Source organism: Mus musculus, chromosome 5 (assembly GCF_000001635.26).
Source record: "Mus musculus strain C57BL/6J chromosome 5, GRCm38.p6 C57BL/6J".
Taxonomy (NCBI): Eukaryota; Metazoa; Chordata; class Mammalia; order Rodentia; family Muridae; genus Mus; species Mus musculus.
In genome coordinates, this window is record NC_000071.6 from 34,637,840 (window position 1) to 34,660,195 (window position 22,356).

At 46.3% G+C, this 22,356-nt stretch overlaps 1 protein-coding gene and 1 long non-coding RNA gene across 3 annotated transcripts; one reads left to right on the forward strand and one right to left on the reverse strand.

The window, feature by feature from the left end:
- Positions 1 to 696: 696 nt before the first annotated feature.
- On the reverse strand, positions 697 to 22,309 carry Nop14 (NOP14 nucleolar protein). 2 transcript variants are annotated; one of them, XR_376833.4, is made up of 18 exons: positions 22,012 to 22,303; positions 20,036 to 20,170; positions 18,902 to 19,043; positions 16,597 to 16,730; positions 16,044 to 16,178; positions 14,457 to 14,579; positions 13,911 to 14,042; positions 12,487 to 12,781; positions 11,498 to 11,628; positions 10,553 to 10,638; positions 9,323 to 9,458; positions 6,874 to 6,975; positions 6,087 to 6,240; positions 3,484 to 3,618; positions 3,031 to 3,178; positions 1,346 to 1,464; positions 1,052 to 1,207; positions 697 to 812 (listed from the first exon to the last, which is right to left on the reverse strand). XR_376833.4 is itself a non-coding variant. In NM_029278.2 (18 exons), exons 1-18 carry the CDS (start codon positions 22,204 to 22,206, stop codon positions 713 to 715), a joined length of 2,583 nt encoding a protein of 860 aa, NP_083554.2. In that variant the 5' UTR covers positions 22,207 to 22,309; the 3' UTR covers positions 697 to 712. The 2 variants fall into 2 exon arrangements, 1 of the variants encoding a protein (NP_083554.2); NM_029278.2 differs by having other exon boundaries at positions 3,484 to 3,643; positions 22,012 to 22,309.
- On the forward strand, positions 12,855 to 14,637 carry Gm15522 (predicted gene 15522). The gene is made up of 2 exons (NR_168516.1): positions 12,855 to 13,046; positions 14,022 to 14,637. It is a non-coding gene; the product is annotated as a predicted gene 15522 (long non-coding RNA).
- Positions 22,310 to 22,356: the final 47 nt, after the last annotated feature.

A 22,356-nucleotide genomic window follows, 5' to 3' on the forward strand; every position in this document is an offset into this window, starting at 1 on the left:
CCACCCTGCTTCTTGCTGCAGTTGGCTACACAGAGCCATTGTACGGCAGAGCCCTGTGGCTAATTCAGGCGTGGAGGAAGCTGGGGCTGGATGGTAGCCTAGCTGGTGCGTGTGTCAGGCCCAGGCCCCTCGTGGGTCATGCAGCCTCTGTCCCAGAAGAATCACAGGGAGAGGTGACAAGGTGAGTACTGTTGGTAGATGTAGCCCCTGTAAGCCAAGCTGCTGAGCCCAATCTCCCTTCAGGGTTGTTCTTGACCAGCACTTTCTGAGCTGCAGGATGCCCACAGCCATTCATTCTGTGCTCCAACAGTGGCTTCACCACATCCAAAACGCAACTCCTACTCAGCACCACCAACCCTCGCACAAGATCTCACACCTCAGAGCCATAGCAGGTGACAAGGGCCAGGCTGGACGTAAGGATTCAGTCCTGTTCTGTCATGTGTGATAGGTGATCTGATAAGTGTGTGGGAAGGCGACTTCACTGTAAAACGTATATAATGTACTTACCCACACTATGACAGCTTGTCAGTTTTATGGACAACTGCCTAAATGTCATTCTGTGTGTGGCTATCATCTAACAGTGCAGAGCTCTCACAGACATCCCCAACCTGTGTCTGAGCATGGCAGGGAGATGGGACCCCACACTCCACAATGAACCCCCAGAACCCTTCATTACAACACACCACACAGCCTTGCTACATTACAAGACAATTTATTTTTTGAACTTTTTCCTCTTAAGAGCCTTCCATTCACCTTCTTGCGTGGCCAGGCTATTAAAAAGCTGTTTTACTTTACGCTTTCTTTCTGCATCCCTAAAGAGAAAGAGAAAAAAGCAAGTGTTAATCTTGCATCAGTTCTCAGGTATTTTGCTTTCTTCAGTTTGAACACTAACAGTTCAGAACCACACATGCATGGCTCTACCCTCAGTCCTGCAAAGGCTGCCAAGTATATCGCTCACCATACTCCCCAGTGCTGAGAAAAACCAGCGGCCTATGAGTGTGGTGTCACACCACAGCGGTGCCCTAGTCCCGTACACACAGTTCCTCCTCACCTTTCCATGATTTCTGAGAGCTGCATCCTGGCCAGGAACTGATTGTCCTTTCGGATCTCTCGGACGGCGCCTTTAAATTCCCGCTTGTGTTTGTGGATTAGTCTTTTCCTTTCCTGTTCTTCTTTACTGCTGCCTTGTTTCCGTCCAAACTCAAGCCTAAAGTTAGAATCAAAAAGGCTATAGAGGTGAGCTGACTGCCGACTGCAATGTCTCCTGTCCCAGGCTGAAGCAGGTGCATCGCCCACCTCTAGCCTACAGACAGTCCTGGCCTCCACAGGGTCCCCCAGCACTCACACTTTGACTAGCCGGGGGGTGAACTGCTTCAGTGGGACGGGCTTGCTCTTCTCACACACCAGCGGGCGGCAGTGCTGCTTCTGGCCTTCCATTGCTGACAGTATGCTTTGAGCCAGCTCCTAAGGAACATGTAAAGGCATGGTTAAGAGGTCTCCTAGAGGCCATACTTGCCACTGCCTACTCTACACCCACTGGGCCGTGTCAGGTGCAGCTTGGCTGCATTGCCATCCTCTATATAGGGAACAGCAATGCAATTAGGACGAGCAGATGGTTCAGCATATAAGGTCTCCTGCCACCAAGCCTGAGTTCAATCTCTGGAAACTAAATTTCAAAGGCATTGCCCTCTGACCTCCATACATATGCCAATGCATAAATAACCCCACACCCAGAGAGAAAGCTGTAAATGAAAGAGCTTGTGTCCAGAGAGTAGCATATGGCCTTTCTGCAGGGACACACTGGCAAGGCACCATCAGCACAATTGGGATTAAAGCACATAAGACCACCTTCCCTGCCTAGGTGACCTGCAGTGTGTGGAGGCAGCTGTTAGAGCAGCATGATGCTGTCAGGCAGAACAGGATTCCTGCTCAAACACAGCTAAGACACGTCTCGCTAAAGCTGTGGCTTCCAGGGAAGCCTGTAGAAGCCAGCTCACTGATGTTGGTCTGTCCCTTCCCCTCACACAGATGTGCTCTGGATCCCAATTTGCTTGCCTCCCTGCACCCATTGTATATAGTCTTGGTCCATCTAAATGTCATGTGAGAACTGAGAAACTACAAGCTCCATAACCCTAACTGGCCAGCCTAAATCTGTAGGACCAGGGATCCCTTTAAAAAGAAGGGACAACCACAGTCATGTCCACAGTGATTGTTTGAGGAGGTGCTAGTGACTCAGTACAGTCAAGGAATGGCTTGCTCCAGACTTGGGGGACTCAGCAATCAGGAAAGCCAGGGTCTGTCTTCAAGTGGCACAAAGACGAGGGTGTAATGTGTACAGGAAAGGTCAGCACCATGGGCAAACAGCACACAAAGCTCTGTGCAGGGGCCAGGAAAGAGCAACTGTGAACATCACCAAAATTGAGGGAAAGCCTGTGAGAAGCCCAGAGTGCAGGTGGTGAGGCCAAGGGAAGGTCACTCCAGCCTGCACTGTAGCCTGACCCTCTGTCTTTTATTGTGAATGGAGATGTCACTGGGGGGAGGGTACAGAGGAGACAACATGCCTTTTTCTCCAAGGAAGCTGGGCTGGTATGCGGATAACTGATGATGAGGGTGGGAACGGCAGAAGGCAGAGGACAGGAAACCAGTCAGGAACAAGGGGCACAGATAGTAAGGAGGGACAGGGTAAGGACACCTAGATGGGATGGGGACCAAGTATAAGCATGAAGAGCTGCTGACTACCACACATGCTAAATAAAGCAGCAAAAGCCTTGTTTAGACACACGGGGGCTCCAAGGACCAAGTGAGGGTGTCCTTCGAGGTCACCCTCAGAAACTGTGGGGTAAGGTGCTTTGGATGGCCTGGAACGAGTGGGGCCATTTTCCCTTTGTGCTTCTGAGATTGTAGACAGTTTTGGTAGACTTCCCTGTGATGCCTTTTAAGCTGCAACTTCAATGACAAAAACACTAAGCTGGTGCTGGGTCCTGAACAGCCCGGGACAGGGCAAGGCGCCTAGTGACTGGAAGGCCTCACCTGAAGTTCTTGGGGGAGGCTACAATCTGCAAGATGCTTCGACAGGAGGGCTTGATGGGGCCTGAAGATGGCGTGGAAGGACGGCAGTGCCTGGTACATGAGCACGCAGTGCTTCATCAGGCTCAAACACGAGGCTACGCAGGACAGCCTACAAGGACACAGGACAATGAAAGGGACTCAGCTCACCTTATTTCAGTAGTTACTCATAAGCCAATGAAATGTCTCACCCACAGCTCAGAAAATCTAAGTGGAATTACATCAGCAGAAAGGCTAAATGGCTCATTATGGCAGTCTAGGAAATAGTTTACCCAGAGCAGAAAGAAGCACAAGACATGCAACAATACTTTAAAATGCGGACTCAGTTTCAGTTCCCAATCAAATAAGTATACTTTGAAAACAATGCTGCACATGTTAGGACATTTATTCTTGATGTCCCTGGGGTGTCACACATACCTGGTGTGATTTGCCTCAGTCGCTGTCAGGGTGCTCAGTCTATTTGCCCAGTGCAAGGGGAGGCTTCCCCTCTGCCAGGTGGTCACATCTGCTTTGTCGGAGACCACGAGCAATTCCGAGTTCTTCCCAAGTGCTCTAAAAGGGTGCACCAGAGTGGAACCTGAATCCCAAGCGTGACAGGTCAGAAAGGACCCAGGTATCACAAGCTCAGGGGGCCTGCGCTGGAGTAGCTCAGCCGTGCACCAAGCTGCCGGGTCTTGCTAGATATCAGTGAGCTAATTCCAACTGTCCAAATAAGCACAGAAAGAATACCTGTGCTGGGTAGTGGTGGCTCACACCTTTAATGCCAGCATTCAGGAGGCAAAGGCAGGTGGATCTCTGAAACTGAGGCCAGCCTGGCTTAGACAGTTTCAGGACAGCTAGGGTTACTCAGAGATCTTGGTCTTGAAAAACCAAACCAACCAACCAACCGAACAAACAAACAAGTAGACAGGATACCTGTGAGGAAAGCTCCAGAGGAGATGGAGAAGGCAGTTTGCCTAACTTAATGTAGAACCTGCTAGCAACACACTTCCTATGGCCTTATTCAGGTTACACACATGGTTTAAGCACTTAGGTCATAGCCAAGCCAGTCTTATCCTCGTAGGGATGTCATGCCAGCACCCTTACAGATAAATAAACTAGATATAGAGAAAGTAAAACGGATTCCAAAACCAAAATAGAGGGAAGAGCAGCCAGAATGCTGGGGAGTTGGTAGGCAGAGTTGGCCAGAGGTCTGAGCAGGCAGAGAGGATGAACAAAATAGACATTGGCAAAGACCTAGAAACATCAGTTAATGATGGAGGAAGAGGAACACGCTGGGGCAGAGTTCAGGCATGGTTAAATGGAAGTGGCTGGGTACATGGGGGCAAGTGGATGGTCAGCTTATTTCAATCTCCTACTCGGCCACAGGACCACCTTCTTGACTGCACTCCAGCACCTGCACTTTCTTTTTTTTTTTTTTTTTTTTTTGGATCTTACAATTTATTTTTTTTTTCCATTTTTTATTAGGTATTTAACTCATTTACATTTCCAATGCTATACCAAAAGTCCCCCATATCCACCCACCCCCACTCCCCTGCCCACCCACTCCCCCTTTTTGGCCCTGGTATTCCCCTGTACTGGGGCATATAAAGTTTGCAAGTCCAATGGGCCTCTCTTTCCAGTGATGGCCGACTAGGCCATCTTTTGATATATATGCAGCTAGAGTCAAGAGCTCCGGGGTACTGGTTAGCTCATAATGTTGTTCCACCTATAGGGTTGCAGATCCCTTTAGCTCCTTGGCTACTTTCTCTAGCTCCTCCATTGGGAGCCCTATGATCCATCCATTAGCTGACTGTGAGCATCCACTTCTGTGTTTGCTGGGCCCCGGCATAGTCTCACAAGAGACAGCTACATCTGCGTCCTTTCAATAAAATCTTGCTAGTGTATGCAATGGTGTCAGCGTTTGGATGCTGATTATGGGGTGGGTCCCTGGCTAGCACCTGCACTTTCTACTGCAGTACCCTCTCCAGGGACCCATGCCAATCTGTGACAGGGGTCAGACTGGATGGCTTGTTCTTAGGCCAAGCCTGATACCCAGGGGCAGGCAATGTTTGTAGAGCAGTACCACAAGGGAGCTCTGTGCAGGAACATCGTGTGACAAGAAATCCAAGGGATGGTGGCAACTGGAGGACTGACTGAGTCACTGCCTGGCTTCAGATGAGGTCACCTGATTGCTGGGGTGCTCAACACTATACCCGAATCTCAGGCTGCGCCTTGTTTCAGTCTCACCACACACGTACCAGGGAAAGAAACCAGTTAAGACTTGGAACTCTGTAGTACTCTGGCTCCCCCTAGCTCTCCTTCCTAGAGTCTCAGCTTACAGACTGCACTGAGAGGGCCAGCCAGCCACATACAGTAGAGAGCTGGGAGTGGCAGTGTATACCTGGAGTATCAGCTATGCAGGAGGCGGAGGCAGGAAATCATTTGAGTCTAGGGATTTTAGACCAGCCTAAGAAGAAGACACGGTATTATTATGGTTGTTGCTATTATTAAATAGGGTTTCTCTGTGTAGCCCTGGCTGCCCTAGAACTTGCTCTGTAGACAAGGTTGACCCTGGACCCAGAGCTCCACCTGGCTCTGCCTCCCAAGTTCTGGGACTGGAACTAAATGCATATACCTCCACAGCTGGCTGAGACTGCATCTTAATAATAAAAATGGGGGAAGGTCAGGGGCTCAATCCTTATTACCCTTCCTCCCTAAAGTGTGAAAGAGGGAGGTTAGATTAATTTTCATCATGTATTTAGTTCCAAATACTTAAAGTTCCAACCCTTGAAATCTGCTGCAATAATTTACATGGCTTTAGCATCAGCCCCGGAGAGATGGAACACCCCAGCCTCAGGCTGGTATGCAATGTGTATTCATGCATACACACAGATTCAGAGAAAGAAAGTTGGTTCCTGGATTGCAGACTTCAGAGGTTGTCAATGTTCTCTCAACTTTCCAGAATGTGTATATAAACACTTAAAAAAAAACCCCAAAAACCTCTAATGCATATTTTTAAGTCTCCATAATCAACTCACCTTGGCTCTTTGTGTTTGGAGTTGCTATATAAAGAATCCCAAGTAGAAAATTGAATAGCTCGGGGATGAACCTCCGAGACAGGGACACGTACTCCAGGAATAAGCAGCACACAAACAGGCCCTTTATCACATCTTGTAGGGACATGACTGGACACTAGGAAGGAACCCACAGAGACAGTTACTGCCTTGGAATCCTGTTCTAGTACAGGAGACTGGGCAGACAACTAGCACCCCACTCAGTATCACAGGAGGCCCTGCACTCTGATAAAGAGGCTTACTGACTATGAAGGCTGCGTGATCCTGGGGCAGTGAGCAGTGTGCCCATACAGGAAAAGGGCGGTCTGAACACAAGCCCTCAGACTCGGTAACTACTACTATTTGCAAGCCTGTCTGGAGTCACATTCTGCATATGATTTCACACTGTTGAGACAAGCCTCCCACCCCAGCTCTCTCCACCGGCTCTATCTGGAATAGCTCATGCAGGGAGCTCTGGGGCTGGGACAAGGCTACTGTCTGACCTTGGAACTCCGATCTCCACAGGTTCTCACAAGCCCTTTTCGATAACCAATTTTATGCCAAATCTTAATGGTCAATAACTGTGGACTTATTTTTTGTTATTTTAAGACAGGCTTTCTATACTGTTCAAGCTTGAACTGCTGGATTCATGTGACCCTTGTGTCACTTGTAATTGAGACTACAGGCTGTTGGGATGTGAAAGGACACTCTTGTTTAAGATAATCCCGAGATGTGGGGATGACCCCACCCACCTTTGGAAGATGGGACCCACCTTAGTAAGCATCTGGCTCATACACAGCAGGGCAGGAGTCACAACTGGATGCCAGAAATCAGAGGTTGGAAACAACAGCCCAGTGATTTTCAAATAAATGAGCTGGAAAGGAAGTGGTGCAATACAAACAAAAGAGAAAGTGATGTTTAAAAAGGTCTCATAGCACAACTGGTCTTTAAAGTCCTAGTGAGATACAGCAGGCACTGACAAGCCACCACAACTCACTCGACTCACTCTAGGTCAGGGCCTCCCTCAATACCTCCCAGGACACACCAGCGCTCCCATGCCTTCCCACACGCAGCCCGGCTCATTTGGAATGTCCAGAAGGATGGGTTTGTTCTACCCCGTGAGCTTGGAAAGGTCTTCAACCCTCACCTCTAGCCTGAAGAACTGGGGCTTCAGGGTAACAAAACTACTGTACTGGCCGGTTTTGTGTGTCAACTTGACACAGCTGGAGTTATCACAGAGAGAGGAGCTTTAGTTGGGGAAGTGCCTCCATGAGATCCAGCTGTAAGTCATTTTCTCAATTAGTGATCAAGGCGGGAGGTCCCCTGTGGGTGGGACCATCTCTGGGCTGGTAGTCTTGGGTTCTATAAGAGAGCAGGCTGAGCAAGCCAGGGGAAGCAAGCCAGTAAAGAACATCCCTCCATGGCTTCTGCATCAGCTCCTGCTTCCTGACCTGCTTGAGTTCCAGTCCTGACTTCCTTTGGTGATGAACAGCAATGTGAGAAGTGTAAGCTGAATAAACCCTTTCTTCACCAACATGCTTCTTGGTCATGATGTTTGTGCAGGAATAGAAACTAAGACAGCTAGGGACCTGCTTGCCTCACTGGACACCAAGTGATATCCTGTGTCTGCTTGCTAGGGCATAGCCATGTCTCAGCAGCCAGTACCTGCAGTTCTTCTACTCCAAAGCATATGTAAAAGCAGGAATAGCTAAAGGCACCAGGAAACCCTCCAGTGCACCCAAAGCGTTGCCAATTTGATCAAGCATACCTAGAAACCAGCAGGCACACACTAGAAGAACTCACTTCCTTCTGGTCAGGCAGGGACTCTCTCTCACTGTAGAATGACTAGAGGTTAGGTGTAAAGAGAGCCTTGCTAGCTCCATGGTCTGGCAAGCTTCTTGTACAGCACAGCTCCTCAGTGTAGCAGCAACAGAACCACACTATGAGCTACAGAGCTACTACTGTACTGGCGGCCGTGTCCCAGCACCAACAGGGTCGTGTGAAGTTTAGTGTATCATGAACACTCATATTAGCTTATCTGAGGTATCTGAGCAGGTATAATAATTAATACTCTCGACCCCCAACCAAAGAGATGCTGAGAGAGGATGAAGAGCCCACACATGACCATGTGGCTTGAAAGGACTTGGTACTTAAAACCCTCCACCCCAAATTAATGTCTACAACAGCACCCAACAGCCCTGGCTGCAATAAGAAGTGAGCTGGGGAGGGTCAAGAAGACCCACCTAACTAGTAAGCTGGCTCAGGCCAGCTATCTTTCCGCATGCATGTAAAAGACATCAGCAAAACCTTAAGCACCTGTGAGTCACTGCGGACTCATTTCAACACAAGCACGAGAAAATGAAGCAGCCAGCACCGCTTCAAAGGTACTAACTTTCTTCAAAGTTTTCTTTCAAAGGTACTAACTCAAAATTGTTAAGATATTGGAGACTTAAATATTTCTCAACATTTAAAAGAAAAGAATGCAGGCTGGAATCATTCTGTAGAAAGTGGTTTTGTTTGTCTTAAACTCCATCTCTACCATTATGATTTGGCATAGCTCTATGTAGTCTCAAGCCAGAATTCTCCTATACGTCAGTCATCAAGAATGTACACTCGCAGGCTGGACCTAGGCCTCCCACACATATGTAGCAGATGTGCAGCTTGGTCTTCATGTGGGTCCCAAACAACTGGAGCAGGGGCTATCCTAAAAGCTGTTGCCTACACATAGAATATGTTCTTCTAGCTGGGCTGCCTTGTCTGCCTCAATGGGAGAGGAAGCACCTAGCCTCCCAGAGACATGAAGTGCCAGGGTGGGGGATATCCAGGGGAGCCCCCATGGGCTCAGAGAAGGGGAAGGGGAAGGAGAGGGAGGTGTTAAGGGAGGCAGTGAGGAGGATATAAAGAGAGTAAGTAAAAAAAAAAATCAAAAAAAGAGAAAAGAACAAAGACTATATGCTCTTCTCTCATATCTTCCTGCAGTTCTCTCAGATCATTCTAGAAGGGCTAGCAGGGTTGTTCAAGCTGTCACCTTTCAATAGGACGCTGACATCTACAAATGTATCCAGCCACATTCATGGGAAATATGGGACACATGGGTTCACAAGCTGGACACCTCTCAAAGCCACGAGCAGGGAACACAATGCCAACCATGTATGACTCAAAATAAACTTGGTTTCCAGTGGATGCAAAGAAAGGATCTGATGAGCCCTGTCTCTGCTTACCACATCCAACCCTGGAAACGCTGCCCGGCCTTTGGTCTCAATCATTTCTTCCATCTCGTGCATGGCATCTCGGAGAACAAATCTTATGGAGTCACTTGCAGACTCAGGAAACATCTGGCAAAGACTATATAAGTGCCTGTCAAACAAAAACATAATAGAGATGACTTTAGAGAGAAAGCAACAAACCTCAAAACTATGTTCCTGTACAGTCGCTGCCTCTACAAGGAAGAACTGGCAGCCTGCAGATGGAGCTACATTTTTGCTTTATGGTTGCTGGGTACTGAACCCCATTTCATACTCTACTGCTGAGTCCACTTTTTTTAATGATGGGTGACCTTTCTAGTAGTCCAGGTGACATTTCAAGTAGTGTTTTATAATAATATATACTGATTTTGCCATTTCCTAAAACCCTGGTCAGAGTGTTTAAGTGGTTGTAGGATATGTGAGGTACCATGGCTGTTTATAATATCAATACTGTTGGGAGCATAGTCTAAGTGTTCGCCATAGCACTTTACATATAAGCGTATTCCTCTTCACAAACACTGTGAAAGAGCATCTTTGTGTACATGCAGGGGACACACAGGCTAGTTATGCAGTACAGAGGTGGCTCGAGAGCGCCCCCTCCTGGTACAGACTTTCCCTTATCACATAGCTCCTGACAAGAGATCAGTTTCTTCTGACCTTCCAGCCACCATACAGCAGCAGGAAACCACCACAGGGGCCACAGTACAACTGTGCTAAAGGCCAAAGCTTCAATAGCCATCCTTGGGCAAGACAAGTGGCCATGCTCCCAAGAAGGCACTCTCAGACTCAAGCAAAGCACCTCCTGTGTGGGTCCAGTGAGGCAAGGACCAAATGCCTCTAAACTCACCCAAGGGGGGTTGGGGGTGGGGGGGGAGATGTGAGGCTTCAGTGCCGATGAAACAAACACAAACTAACGTACCAGTACTGTAAATACAGTAGCTTTGTTTTAAAATCAACTTGTTGGTAATGTGAGATTATTTCATCCCTGCATGGGTAGCATGAGTCAGAGGGAAAGCTGTGAGCAAGTCATGGCAGTGCAGAGGCATGTGCTGTGCGGTCTCTATAGCGCTCTGAGGGCAGTCACCTGCCTGCTAAGGTCACATTGCCACTGACTGGCACAATGACACCAAATGTTATTGTAACATTACATAGTATAAAACTGCAATTCAGCCCTGTATTCCTCTTGAAACAAACATTTTTACTTACACAACCAACTTATCGATGGTCTTGAGGTCTGGTGTGCTGTCTGTAGCCAAATCTCCTATGTATTGCAAGAGGAAGCCAAACAATTTCTGCAGGGACATAGATTGGAAGATCACTCAGTGCCAAATACCAAATGCTAAGCCATAGCCGACAGCTCCCAGAACACCTGCATGCTGGCCAGAGCCCACAGGGACAACGGACTTCAGAAGAGTACAAACAAAATACAAGCAAAAAATGCTGCTAGAAACTGCTGGACACACATGAGGAAAGACAGCTAAGGACAGGATACGTTCTTTATGGAATGGCAGATGGCGTGTAATTTATTAAAATCAAACAATGATCGAGGCATGGTAGGTAACTCCTGCCAACTATTTCAGTACTCAGAAGCAGAGACAGACAAAAGTTTGAAGCCCTCTGGTCACAAAAGTATGACCAACTCAAAAACAAAACAAAGCTGGGTGTGGTGGTGCACGCCTATAATCCCAGTCTGAGGCCAGCCTGGCCTACAATGTGAATTCCAGAGCATCCAAAGATACAGCAAGACCCTTTCTCACAAATAAAATGGAAGAAACAACAACAACAACAAAAGGAGGAGGAAGAAGAAGAAGAAGAAGGCTGCATGGTCAGGGTAAAGACATGATAATCCCTATAAGGAACGGAGCCAATAGCAACTCATTTATTTAGTCCTGGCCACTTGACGGGCTGAGTCTCAGTTTCCTGACCTGTGAAACAAGGGTAATGGCTGCTCTGAGGTAGAGTGGAGCTTGATGCCACATGTGGCTTTCTGCTCCTCATTAAGTGCTTTCTGGTGTCACCACAGTGATAACAAATGCAGGCCCTGAGCAAACACCAAGGCACACGGTACTATGTACCTCCAAGTAAGTCTAGCATTCAGAGAAACAGGACTATGCTAATACTCCAATACCCAGCACACTTATCTCAGCGTACTTCCAATTTTGCTTTGTTTCCTACTGCAAGACTTGGATGGTTGCACTTCTGAATTCTTTCCACCACCAAAAGTTGCTCTTCCATTGATCTTCCTGACAATAAAAACTTCAGCTCCTCAAAGGATTCAGGAGCTATCAAAAACACAAAACATATTTCACAGTTAACATTCAACAGGACAACAATCCACATAGCTACTTACATAGTATAGGCACAGTTCCTTCACTTTGTGAAAAGTTACTTAACTTAAATGTTATATAAGGTGTTTATTTAACCTCATATATATCTACTCTTCTCCAGGGAGTCTGACATTACTTAAATGACTGTACTCAAATCATGTACCCGAGGACAGCCCCAAAGCAAAGATGACCCATGGATTTCATCAAGTAGTAATTTGCCTGAAGACCACAAACCATGAGGCATCTCTGTGGCAATGCTGGTTTCAGTAAAGATGTCAGACAGGATTAGAGCACATGCGTGAAGCAAATCCATTTCCTGAGACTCATACATCAAGTCTCCTCCCTGCAAGCCAGCTTGGCTCATTAGTTTTCTATTCTGGAACTAACCTTCAGTCACAGAACAAGTCAGGGTTTTTCTCTATGTTTCAGATCAAAGAACGCTATATTTGATAAAAGGTTATTTGTTGTGGCTGGAGTATCCAGGTGTAAAGCCTTCCTACAGGTGGCCCAGGAATCTAATCTACACCCTGCTGCAGAAAGGTGCCTGCTTCATCTCTGCGGTCATAGACCTGTGGCCATGGAACCGATGGGAGAAGTCATGCTAATATGCAGGACCACAGATACCAAGAATGAAAGCTAGCCACACAGCAATGACATCACATCACCAGAGAAATGTGACCATGCACTCACAACTGCATCTCCAGGGAGGGAGACTCGCAAGTACGCACGGTGGCCATTATTTAGAAAAACAAAACAAAAACCCAACAAGCCTGGGGATTGAATCTCAGCCTGAAAACAGAAAAAACTGTTTACCTGCAAAGACATAGGGCAGCTCAGCTGCAACAGCCTTTTGAGCTTTCTGGTCATCCTTTGGCAACTTCCCCCCAGGAGTCTGACGTTGCTCCTTCTTCGGTGTCTCGTTTTCCTCCTCACTCTCTATATTAGATTCTAGGTCTGAGTGGCTGTCTGGGTCCTCACTCTCTTCTGAGTCCTCATGGCTCTCATCCTCTTCCTCACTGTCATCTTCTCCCTCTTTCTGGTCATTCTCTTGCCCATCTGCTTCCTTGCTTTGCTCTTCCTGGACATCTTCAATGTTCATCTTCCCATCCTAGAAAAAGACCATGCTGACCTCAGTTAGAACATTCTGCAGCAACACCAGAATACCATGGCAACGTGGTATCATTCTTTCTCATCTGCTTTGGGCTGCCCTGTCCACTTCCCTGAGGTGCCCTACACCACAGGAACTGAAGCTCTCCCATAGTGCTTCCGTTAGTTCCCCAAGTGTTTCTGCATTTGAAGCTTGGTCCTCTGTGGAACTGTGAGAGGGGACAGGGGCACTAGGAGATGAGGCCTAGAGAAGGTCTTTCAGTCAGGTAGGCCTGCTCTCAGGAGGAGTTAGCATAGTGTAGTCCCCGTTCATGGGGATTATTAAGGAACATACATGCCTGGGCCTTCCCCCTCCCCTGGACTTCCTGCCCAAGTCACATGGTCACTTTCTCTTGATGGATTCCCATCAATAAGGAGTTTGCCAGGGCTCAGCTAAAGGTGGCACAATCCCTTAAACTTCTAGTAGAGACTATTGCAGCCTCCCAGAGAACCCTGAGCTGGGATGCTGGGGAAAATTTGGGTTTTGTCACAGAGCTTATGAAAGTGAAATGCTGATGGTATCTTGTGAGGGCTTGGGGGGTAGGGAACAGAGGAGATAACAGTGCCTTGGGGCTGGACCTGCTCATGTAAATGGCTTTTTTTTTTCTTTTTTTCTTTTTGGGTATTTTTGTGTTGTGGATAGCCCTGGGGCTAATTATATTTGATGTAAATTCTGTTCTCCTGTGAGTGGTTGTGAACAAGGACTGAGTCAGTACTCAGGTGATTCCCTGTAAACCTGCTTTCCACCTGAATTTGTAAAATAAAGGAGAGTTGAAGATTGGGCAGAGAGAGGGAAGATGAGATGGATCGGAAAGAGAGAAAAGGAGGTTTGGGGAAGGGTGGCAGAGGAGGAGGAGGAGGAGGAGGAGGAGGAAGAGGAGGAAGAGGAAGAAGAAAAGTGGAGCAGAAGCACCTGGCCTGGAGAAACTGCAAGTTCTAAGGGGTCTCATAGATGTGGAAGATGGCAGTGTAGCAAATATACAATGAAACATGACAAAAATTGTTTATAAGGTTTCAGTATTCCAGCTATAGTGAACCCCTGAATGAACACTAGAAAATGTGGTTTTTAAAGGAGGCAGGGGACACCTTACCTTGTAAGAAAGCAAGCGCCTATCGTCTTTATCCAGTATAAAGCCATCATTTAAATCATCTGCTGATGTATGTTTTGGTTTCTTTTTATTTTCATGTTCATCTTTTCCAAGCATTCTTCGAAGTCTTTCAGCCTAAGGCAGTAAGGAAAGAGAAGTCACCAGCTGCGTTCGTCAAATCTCTGCAGACACTGAGGTACTGAAGAGGCCTGTGGCAGTCAGCTGCACAGTATCTGCTTCAACACAAGAAACCAAGGCCCTAAGCGCACAGGCACGGACTCAATCCAGTGCCAGCGGTTGTTTGTGGGAGGCTGGTACAAAGAAAGGCCTCATATACTGTGTATTTTACTTCATATGATCACCTCACGAATGAAAAGACACTTATGTCTGTACCAATGTGAAATGTAAACACAGCACAATTCAGCCCGCCTTCCAAGATAGAGCAGAAAAGCTTAGAAAGGACAAGCCTGCTGCACTCAGGCCTTGAGAGGGAGCTGAGCCTCTTGGGTGTCAGGCTGGGCCAAGCACTCAGTTACAAGTCACCCGTACCTCCAGCTTCTTGAGCCTCTCTTGCTCCTCCTTTGCTAGTTCCTCTTCTGTTTTCATCCTGTTAGAGGGCTGAGCCTTCATTTCAAAGCCAAGCTCACGAACCATCATGTCATATTCATCGGGCTAAGGGGAAAATAAGATGTTTTTCAGAATTGTTTACAAAAAGTAAAGACCATTCCATTAGTGACTGGACGTCGTATATAAAGAACGGGACAAACCAGGCCTAAGTCTTTTCTTCTGCATAGACAACTGTTCCTGGGGCTAGTGAATGGCTCAACAATTGCAAGTGTTTGCTGTTCTTGCAGAGGACCAGCGTCCCTGGCCCCTGTCCTATGTCCACAGATTCACATCCAGAAGATGCTGCCACCCCTGGCCTGCACAATTACTCACAAGCATATCAATCCCCCACCTAAATAAACAAATAAATCGATGCTGTTGTAATTAGCTCTAAAAACTGAAAAGCAGGTAGACATGTGGGTTAAATGGACATTTCTGCTCATAAAAATTATTTTATAGACTCATATATAACTTATGTGTTATATATAATATATACATATTTATGTTATATTATTTTTGAGCCAGGGTTTCTGTGTGTAGTTCTGGCTGCCCTGGAACTCGATCTGTAGAGCAGACTGGCCTCAAATTGTGGTGGCATACATCTTAAACCCAGCACTTGGGAGGCAAAAACTATTCTTAAAACATATCACCTACTGGGCATAGCAGCATGCCTGGGATCCCAGCATGTGGGAGATGGTAGCAGGAGGCCAAGGTCACTCTTGGTGAAACCTATCTCAAAAAAAAAAAAAAAAAAAAAGCAAGCCAAACCCCACCCAAACTAACAAATGTACTGGTGTAACAAAGATAAACACCACTCATCTGAGTACTAAGCTTAAAACACAGGAACCTACACGAGTCCCAGCAATGCTATGGCTGACTCAGAGAGACACACACACGGCCACGCCGTGATATAATCTAGTAAAATCCTATTTCCTCAGTAGAATCTTGCTACTAAACAAATGTACCATTTTTCAACAGATCTGGAGATTGTAAAAAGCGTCACTGTCAGAGGAAGAGAAAGCAAGCATTAAACAGACCACACATGAATGTCAGGACCGTACGGAAGTTTAGCTTTCCCTTGTTTCTGCCCTACAGTACTTCTCACCTGAGAAACACTGTAATTCACTTAAGGTAGAGAAAAAGGTAACTTTTGGTCACTTCTACCCTGTAACAAACATGAGATAAGCTAACTGAAAGTTGGGCACAGCACCACAGCCCTTTATTCTTGGCAGGAGAAAGAAGTAGGCAGACTTCTGTGAAACTGAGGCAGGCCTGGTCTACACAGAGTTCTAGGCCAGCCAAGGCTACATGGAGAAACTCTGTCTCAAATCAAATCAAATCGAATCAAGACAAAACAAAACAAAGAGGAAGCATTTGTAAGGTCAGCAAAATGGCTCCATGGACCCGAGTTGGCACACACACTGAAAGCCCCCTGAGCAGTTAAGAGCCAAAGATGTTACAGTGTCGAAGTCAACAGATAATAAGCTCACTGTCACTGTAACCTCTTGTGAGGCGAAGGGTGCTGCCCACCTGGGGTTTTTCCTTTTTCTCTTTGTCTTCTGACTTCTTAGGTTTTCGTGACATGAGAATCTGTATTTCTTTCCAGTCTTGGTCCAGCTTCTCTGTGAGCTCAAGGGCATCTTCTCGCTGAGCCTGTCTTTCCCTCTGGGAAGAAAATCCAGCAAATACAAAATCACACACCATCATTATTAGACTTTCACGAGCGGCCTGGAATCAAGGCCAAGGACACACACAATGACCCACCTCATATGAAACGCGTCGACATGAACTAAAGGACCAGAAGCAAGTGTAAGTCTGAGTCAAACAGAAATAGCTTCCTGCTACTACACATCCAAATTCTGAGTAGTACACTGCTAGTTTAATAAGACATACTGTTTCCCAAACACTAAAGCCAACATCAACATCAGAGGTGTAAGCTTAATGGAGATCTAGAATATTCCTTTTCAAAATGAATGGTCCTATATTAAGTTCAGATAGAAATGAAATACAGCTGAGAAATGTCCATGGGAAGGAAGTCTGCCCCATTTTGGTGCTGTGCACATCAGAATGGTAAGCAGCCCACCTTCTCTTGCTTTGACTTTGCAATGAGCTCCTCAATCAGTTCCTTCCGTGTCTTTGGCTTGTCTCCATCCTCGCCCTCCTTCTGAGAGCTGTTCTTGTGGACCCCACCACCAAAGTGGGAAGCAGTCAGTTCAGCTGGAAACAGACAGAAGAAGATACTGTGAAACCTGAGCTCTAACTCTGCAGCCACCTTTGGGTAGAACTCTGTCAACGCTTCTCCAAGGGCAGTTTTAAAAACCTTTTTATACGTGATATGAGTGTGGGCACTGTGTGTCATGGCAATCAAGTAGATGTCAGGGGACAACTGTGGAGTGTCAGTCCTCTCACTCTACCTTTATGTGGGTTTTGGGGAATCAAACTCAGGTTCTCAGGCCACGGCAAAAGCAGCCCTGGCCCCATCAGTTTCTCTGACTTGATTACATCATGTCTTTATTGCCTCCAATGTTAAGACAAAGCTCAACTTCACGCCCACCCCCCTTTTTTCTACTTTTGGTCTCACAGTAAAGCTTCCAGCGTCGTCTGCTTCATTTTTATCTCCCTGTCTTCTGGCATTTCCCTGGCTCCCCTGCGAGGTCTCACTAACCTACAAGCCAGCTCCTAGCCTTCTCCATCCCCCACTCTCTGCAGAAAGGGCTCTACTTGGCCTCCAGCCAACATGCCCAGGACATCCTCAACAGATTCTCTCTCTGCCTTCTCCGACTCTTCGGGCTTCAGCTCTTCTCTTTCTGTTCTGATGACGTTTGTATGGGGACCCGCGGACACTGGGTGTCTTGCTCTACTGTATTTCCTCCTATAGCCTAGGTACAGGCTCTCTCATTGAACCTGAACTCAAGCCCTACCAGCCCCAGGGATCCTCCTGCCTCTGTCCCCACAGCACCATGCTGAGATTTTTCCGTGTTGATGTTTTTAAAAAATTGTAATTATTAGTGTGTGTGTGACTGGAGTGGGGAGCAGGATTACATGTCACAGCACACATGTGGAGGTCAGAGGAGAACTCTGTGGAGTTGTCTGATCTCCTGTTACCAGGCTTGAGGCGCATGCCCAGTGTTCTCACTGAGCGGTCCTGCTGGCCCCACAGCTGGCCTTTCCTTATATGAGTGCTAGGGATGACCAGGCTTGCACTCACACTCACTGGCTTGCACTCACACTCACTGAGTACCTCCCCAACCCGTGCCATTTTTCCTGCATGTTCCTGCTTATTTGGTGGCCTCTGGTTCCTATCTCTCCAGCTGACCTTGGATGTCTCTCCACAGACTCCTCTAAATCTACGTAAAAGTTTTCCTCATTTCAGCAAATGGCAATCCAATCTTCTCTGTGGATTAGGCCAACACATTCACAGTCACCCCATTCCCCGTTCTCCCTCATTCAAATCTAATTACTAGTAAATCCTGTTAGGACGTCCCATCAGACAATGGAATGTCCTGACATAAATGTCTCAGTGGTCCCCCTTGCCCACATGGCTCTGCTGTGGACTTACCGTGAGCCACCAGCCTTCTAGCAGTTCCCACTCCAGACCCTCCACATTTACTGTTTCTCCCACGGGAAGCCTCCTGGCTCCTAAGCTGATAGTATTTGTTCAAACGCCTTCTCAGTGAGCCTGGCAGTGTCTACCTGATGGCATTCTCAGCCCTTTCCTAGGACATATCGCCCACTGCATATCTCACAGACAAGAGAATTTAGTGATCTAACTGTTTACCATCTGAGTCTGACATCTGACATCAACTGCCAAGGTTAAGTATTTGGTATTTTGTTCTCTCACATTTCTCCAGAACTAAGACTAACTGTCACATAAACTATTAACGAATGAATGAATGACTCCTGAATCTCCTGGTAAATTTGGTTTATTTGATATAGTGGTATATTAGTTAAGTAAGGTTAACATTCACTCTGCTTCGTGTTGTTACCTACAGGCACAGGCTAAATACCAGTTCCTGCACAAAGCCGATCTAACAGTCCAACACGAATGCCATAGCTACATCTACTAGGGCAGAATTTATGAACGTTTAGGGAGCTAGGCAATGCAGAAGAGCTCTTGCTAAGTCAATGAGGTGGGTTTTTGCGCAGCTCTAACTCTGTGCTTAGAGATAAAACTGGCTATTGTGGTAGGAATGAACAGTGCTTTATCAGTCCCAAAAGGCATTGGTCACACATACCAACCTACAGCTGAGACAAACATACAAAACAAAGAACAAAAGCAAAAACCCTGACCTATGCAGTTCATCAAGAGGTTAAAATATCATTTCCAGGAGAAAGTCCAACAAGAAACACACTGTCCCTTGCTCCAAGCTACCAGGCTTCTGACTTACCTGACAATGCCCCCCGGTCTTCAGTATCACTGTCACTGTCCACAATGTCATTATGCTTTTCAATGTCAGCCAAGGACTGGCCATAATGAGTCAATTCTTCATCTTCATTTAGGTTGTAGATGTTCTTTTTCTCATGATATCGCTTGACAAAAAGGGTTAACGTCAGTTACTTAAAATTATTGTGTTTATTTCCTAGAAAATTAGTTATTTTCCACTATATGAGAGATATGACCGTACATGATCAGTATGAAAATTATTCTGGATCATTTGAAAGATGATTGAAATACATGCAGAACTTGTTGAGAAAATTTTTTTTTAATTAGGTATTTTCCTCGTTTACATTTTCAATGCTATCCCAAAGGTCCCCCATACCCACCCCCCCCAATCCCCTACCCACCCACTCCCCCTTTTTGGCCCTGGAGTTCCCCTGTACTGGGGCATATAAAGTTTGCAAGTCCAATGGGCCTCTCTTTGCAGTGATGGCCGACTAGGCCATCTTTTGATACATATGCAGCTAGAGACAAGAGCTCCGGGGTACTGGTTAGTTCATATTGTTGTTCCACCTATAGGGTTGCAGTTCCCTTTAGCTCCTTGGGTACTTTCTCTAGCTCCTGCATTGGGGGCCGTGTGACCCATCCAATAGCTGACTGTGATCATCCACTTCTGTGTTTGCTAGGCCCCGGCATAGTCTCACAAGAGAGAGCTATATCTGGGTCCTTTCAGCAAAATCTTGCTAGTGTATGCAATGATGTCAGCATTTGGAAGCTGATTATGGGATGGAGAAAATTCTTATCTAAGTCAACTCGGCTAAGCTAAGCTCCTACTCAGTCTCCCCCTTGGCAATGGTTCCCTACTCACTCCTCCAACCAACAAAGCTGAAGGCAGGACCTCAGCCGACTCTGACACGTTACTATTTGCTATTTGCTCTCGTAAAGGTATTTATCTACTAGTAACTCTTCGACTCTTCAAAGTACCTTCCCCTTTGTCTTCGCAGATGGGACACACCCCTTGAGACATATCCCCTGTACATGGCAGGCAAACCACTCAGAGGTGAACAAGGAGAAGCACCCTTCACCATGGCGGGCCTTGTGTAAAGTTTAGAGCAAAGACGTCCCTGCCATTCTTTTTCCATACCTGTTGCTCCAGAGCAAATCTCTTCATCATCTTTTCCTCTGGGCTTATGTTGCTATTATACTCCCCAAAGCGTTTGTCTGCGAACACATTGGACTTGTTCCTTTCTTTGTACTCCTTTAGTAAAGTTTGGGTTCTCTGGAAAACACATCACACATCAATGATTCTCACATAAAATCTCTATAATCTTCACTGAGGTGGCCACCAGAAGGGGTTGTAAAGTTGAGAAGAATACAGTTTGCCACTTTATTTAATGCTAATAACCAGTACATGTGGCAGGTATACTGCATGAAACTCAAGGCTTAATTAGAAACAGCTGATGTGGTTCTGTTAGATGCCACATTATTCTATTTTCAAATGTCCTCTCTGCCATCCTTGGCCTATAGTTTATACTGGTGAATTATTAGACAGTCATTTGTATTTTTTATAATGCATGCATTGAACCACATACAGGACATACACAGGACAGTGTCAGCTCCTTGCAGTATGGATATTTTACCCAATTCAAAAGAAATTTCCTGCTGGGCAGTGGTGGCGCACACCTTTGATCCCAGCACTTGGGAGGCAGAGGCAGGCGGATTTCTGAGTTCCAAGTCAGCCTGGTCTACAGAGTGAGTTCCCAAGACAGCCAGGGCTACACAGAGAAACACTGTCTCGAAAGAGCAAAAAGAAAAAGAAATTTCCTTACAAAGTTACAATGCGATTCCCTTTAAGGACAGACCCAGATGTGATCAAATACCATAGTGGTGAGGTTATTATTTATTTATTTATTATTTATAATATAAATGTATTAAAAATAAAATTTAAATTAAATTTAAAATAAAATTAGTAATTAAGTTTTTTTAAAAAAGAAATTTCCTTCAATCTAAAGATCTCATGTAAACTGGATCCTTTGTAACAAAGTACAGATTTGTAGCTGTGAAGGGCAAAGGCTAGGTCTTACTTATCCCCTTTACAAACATTACCAATAAGTCTAACCTATTAATTTTCTCAAAGTAACCATGAATTGCCTTTTACTTACTCATTTCTTTTATTTATTTTTTGAGACTCAACTGGAAGTTTTGAGTCTCACCATAAAGCCCTTAAACTCAGAGATCCACCTGTCTCCGATTCCCCAGAGATTAAAGCCACAGCACAAACGGCACTCACAAACTTTTATTTTTTAAAGTCAAACGAACGTCAGCAGTTACATAGAGAATGCCATTTGTTGAACTGGTTTTGAAAGGAAGGTACAATATACTCTTGAGATGGGGCCATAAGAACAAGGATGGAAGCTATGAGGTTATCCCCAAAAGGTACTATTCCAGTGACTTCCCAAGGGACAAGCTCATGAAATTCAGAGGAAGGACAATTTCCAAACATTCAAAGAGCATACTCTGTAAACCCTATCCACGGGACGAATACTGTCATGGTCAAAGCATACAGAGCAGTGGTACAGGGCAGCTCAGAGCTCAGAAGAGATTGACTCTTAGGCCCTAAAAGCTCCAAGAAGAGTCAAGAAGAATGTATACCTGGAAGATCCCAAGGAGGAAGGGTTTCCAGAGGAAGCGCATTCGATATCAAGCAAAGGAGAGGCAGTGTTATGCCTCAGTCCTGATCGTTTTGCTGGCTAGTTTAAGGCAAACTTGACACAAAGTATAGTCATCAGAAAGAAGGGAATTTCAATTGGAAAAAAATACTTTCATAAGACCGGGCTGCAAGCAAGCCCAAAGAGCATTTTACTAATTAGTGATTGACCGCGGAGGGCCCACCTATGTGCTAGCAGCGGTCCTAGGTTCTTTAAGAAAGCAGGCTAAGCAAGCTATAGAGAGCAAGCCAGTAAGCAGCACCCCTCATGACTTCTACATCAGCTCCTGCCTCTAATTTCCTCAATGATGGAAATATATAAGTGTAAGCCAAATAAATCTTTTTCTCCCCAAATGGCTTTCACTAGCCACTGGGCATAGTACGCAGAACCTGGGTAGAGCCTATCCCCTCACCTTCCTGATGGCACGAGCGCGGGACACCCCGGGCAGGCCCACATCGTGGCGCGTCTTCCTGCCAAGGATCTGGAACTTCTGCCGGTTGACTTTCACTTCAAATGGGTTTGGGTTAGTTTTCGCCGGGCCTCCGGACGCCCCTGCGGGCGCTTTGTGGACCTGCCTCCGCGCCCCAGTCCGCTTGGCTTTCCCCATGACATTCACTCCGCCACACTTTGGACGACAGTGCGTACAGACCAAGCAGTTCAAGAAACTCGTGCATAGGATGCTGATGTAAAACCACGCCCAGCTTCGTCTCGCGATGAGTGCGTCAGCTTCCCGTATTTCGCGAGAAGTACACAAGTC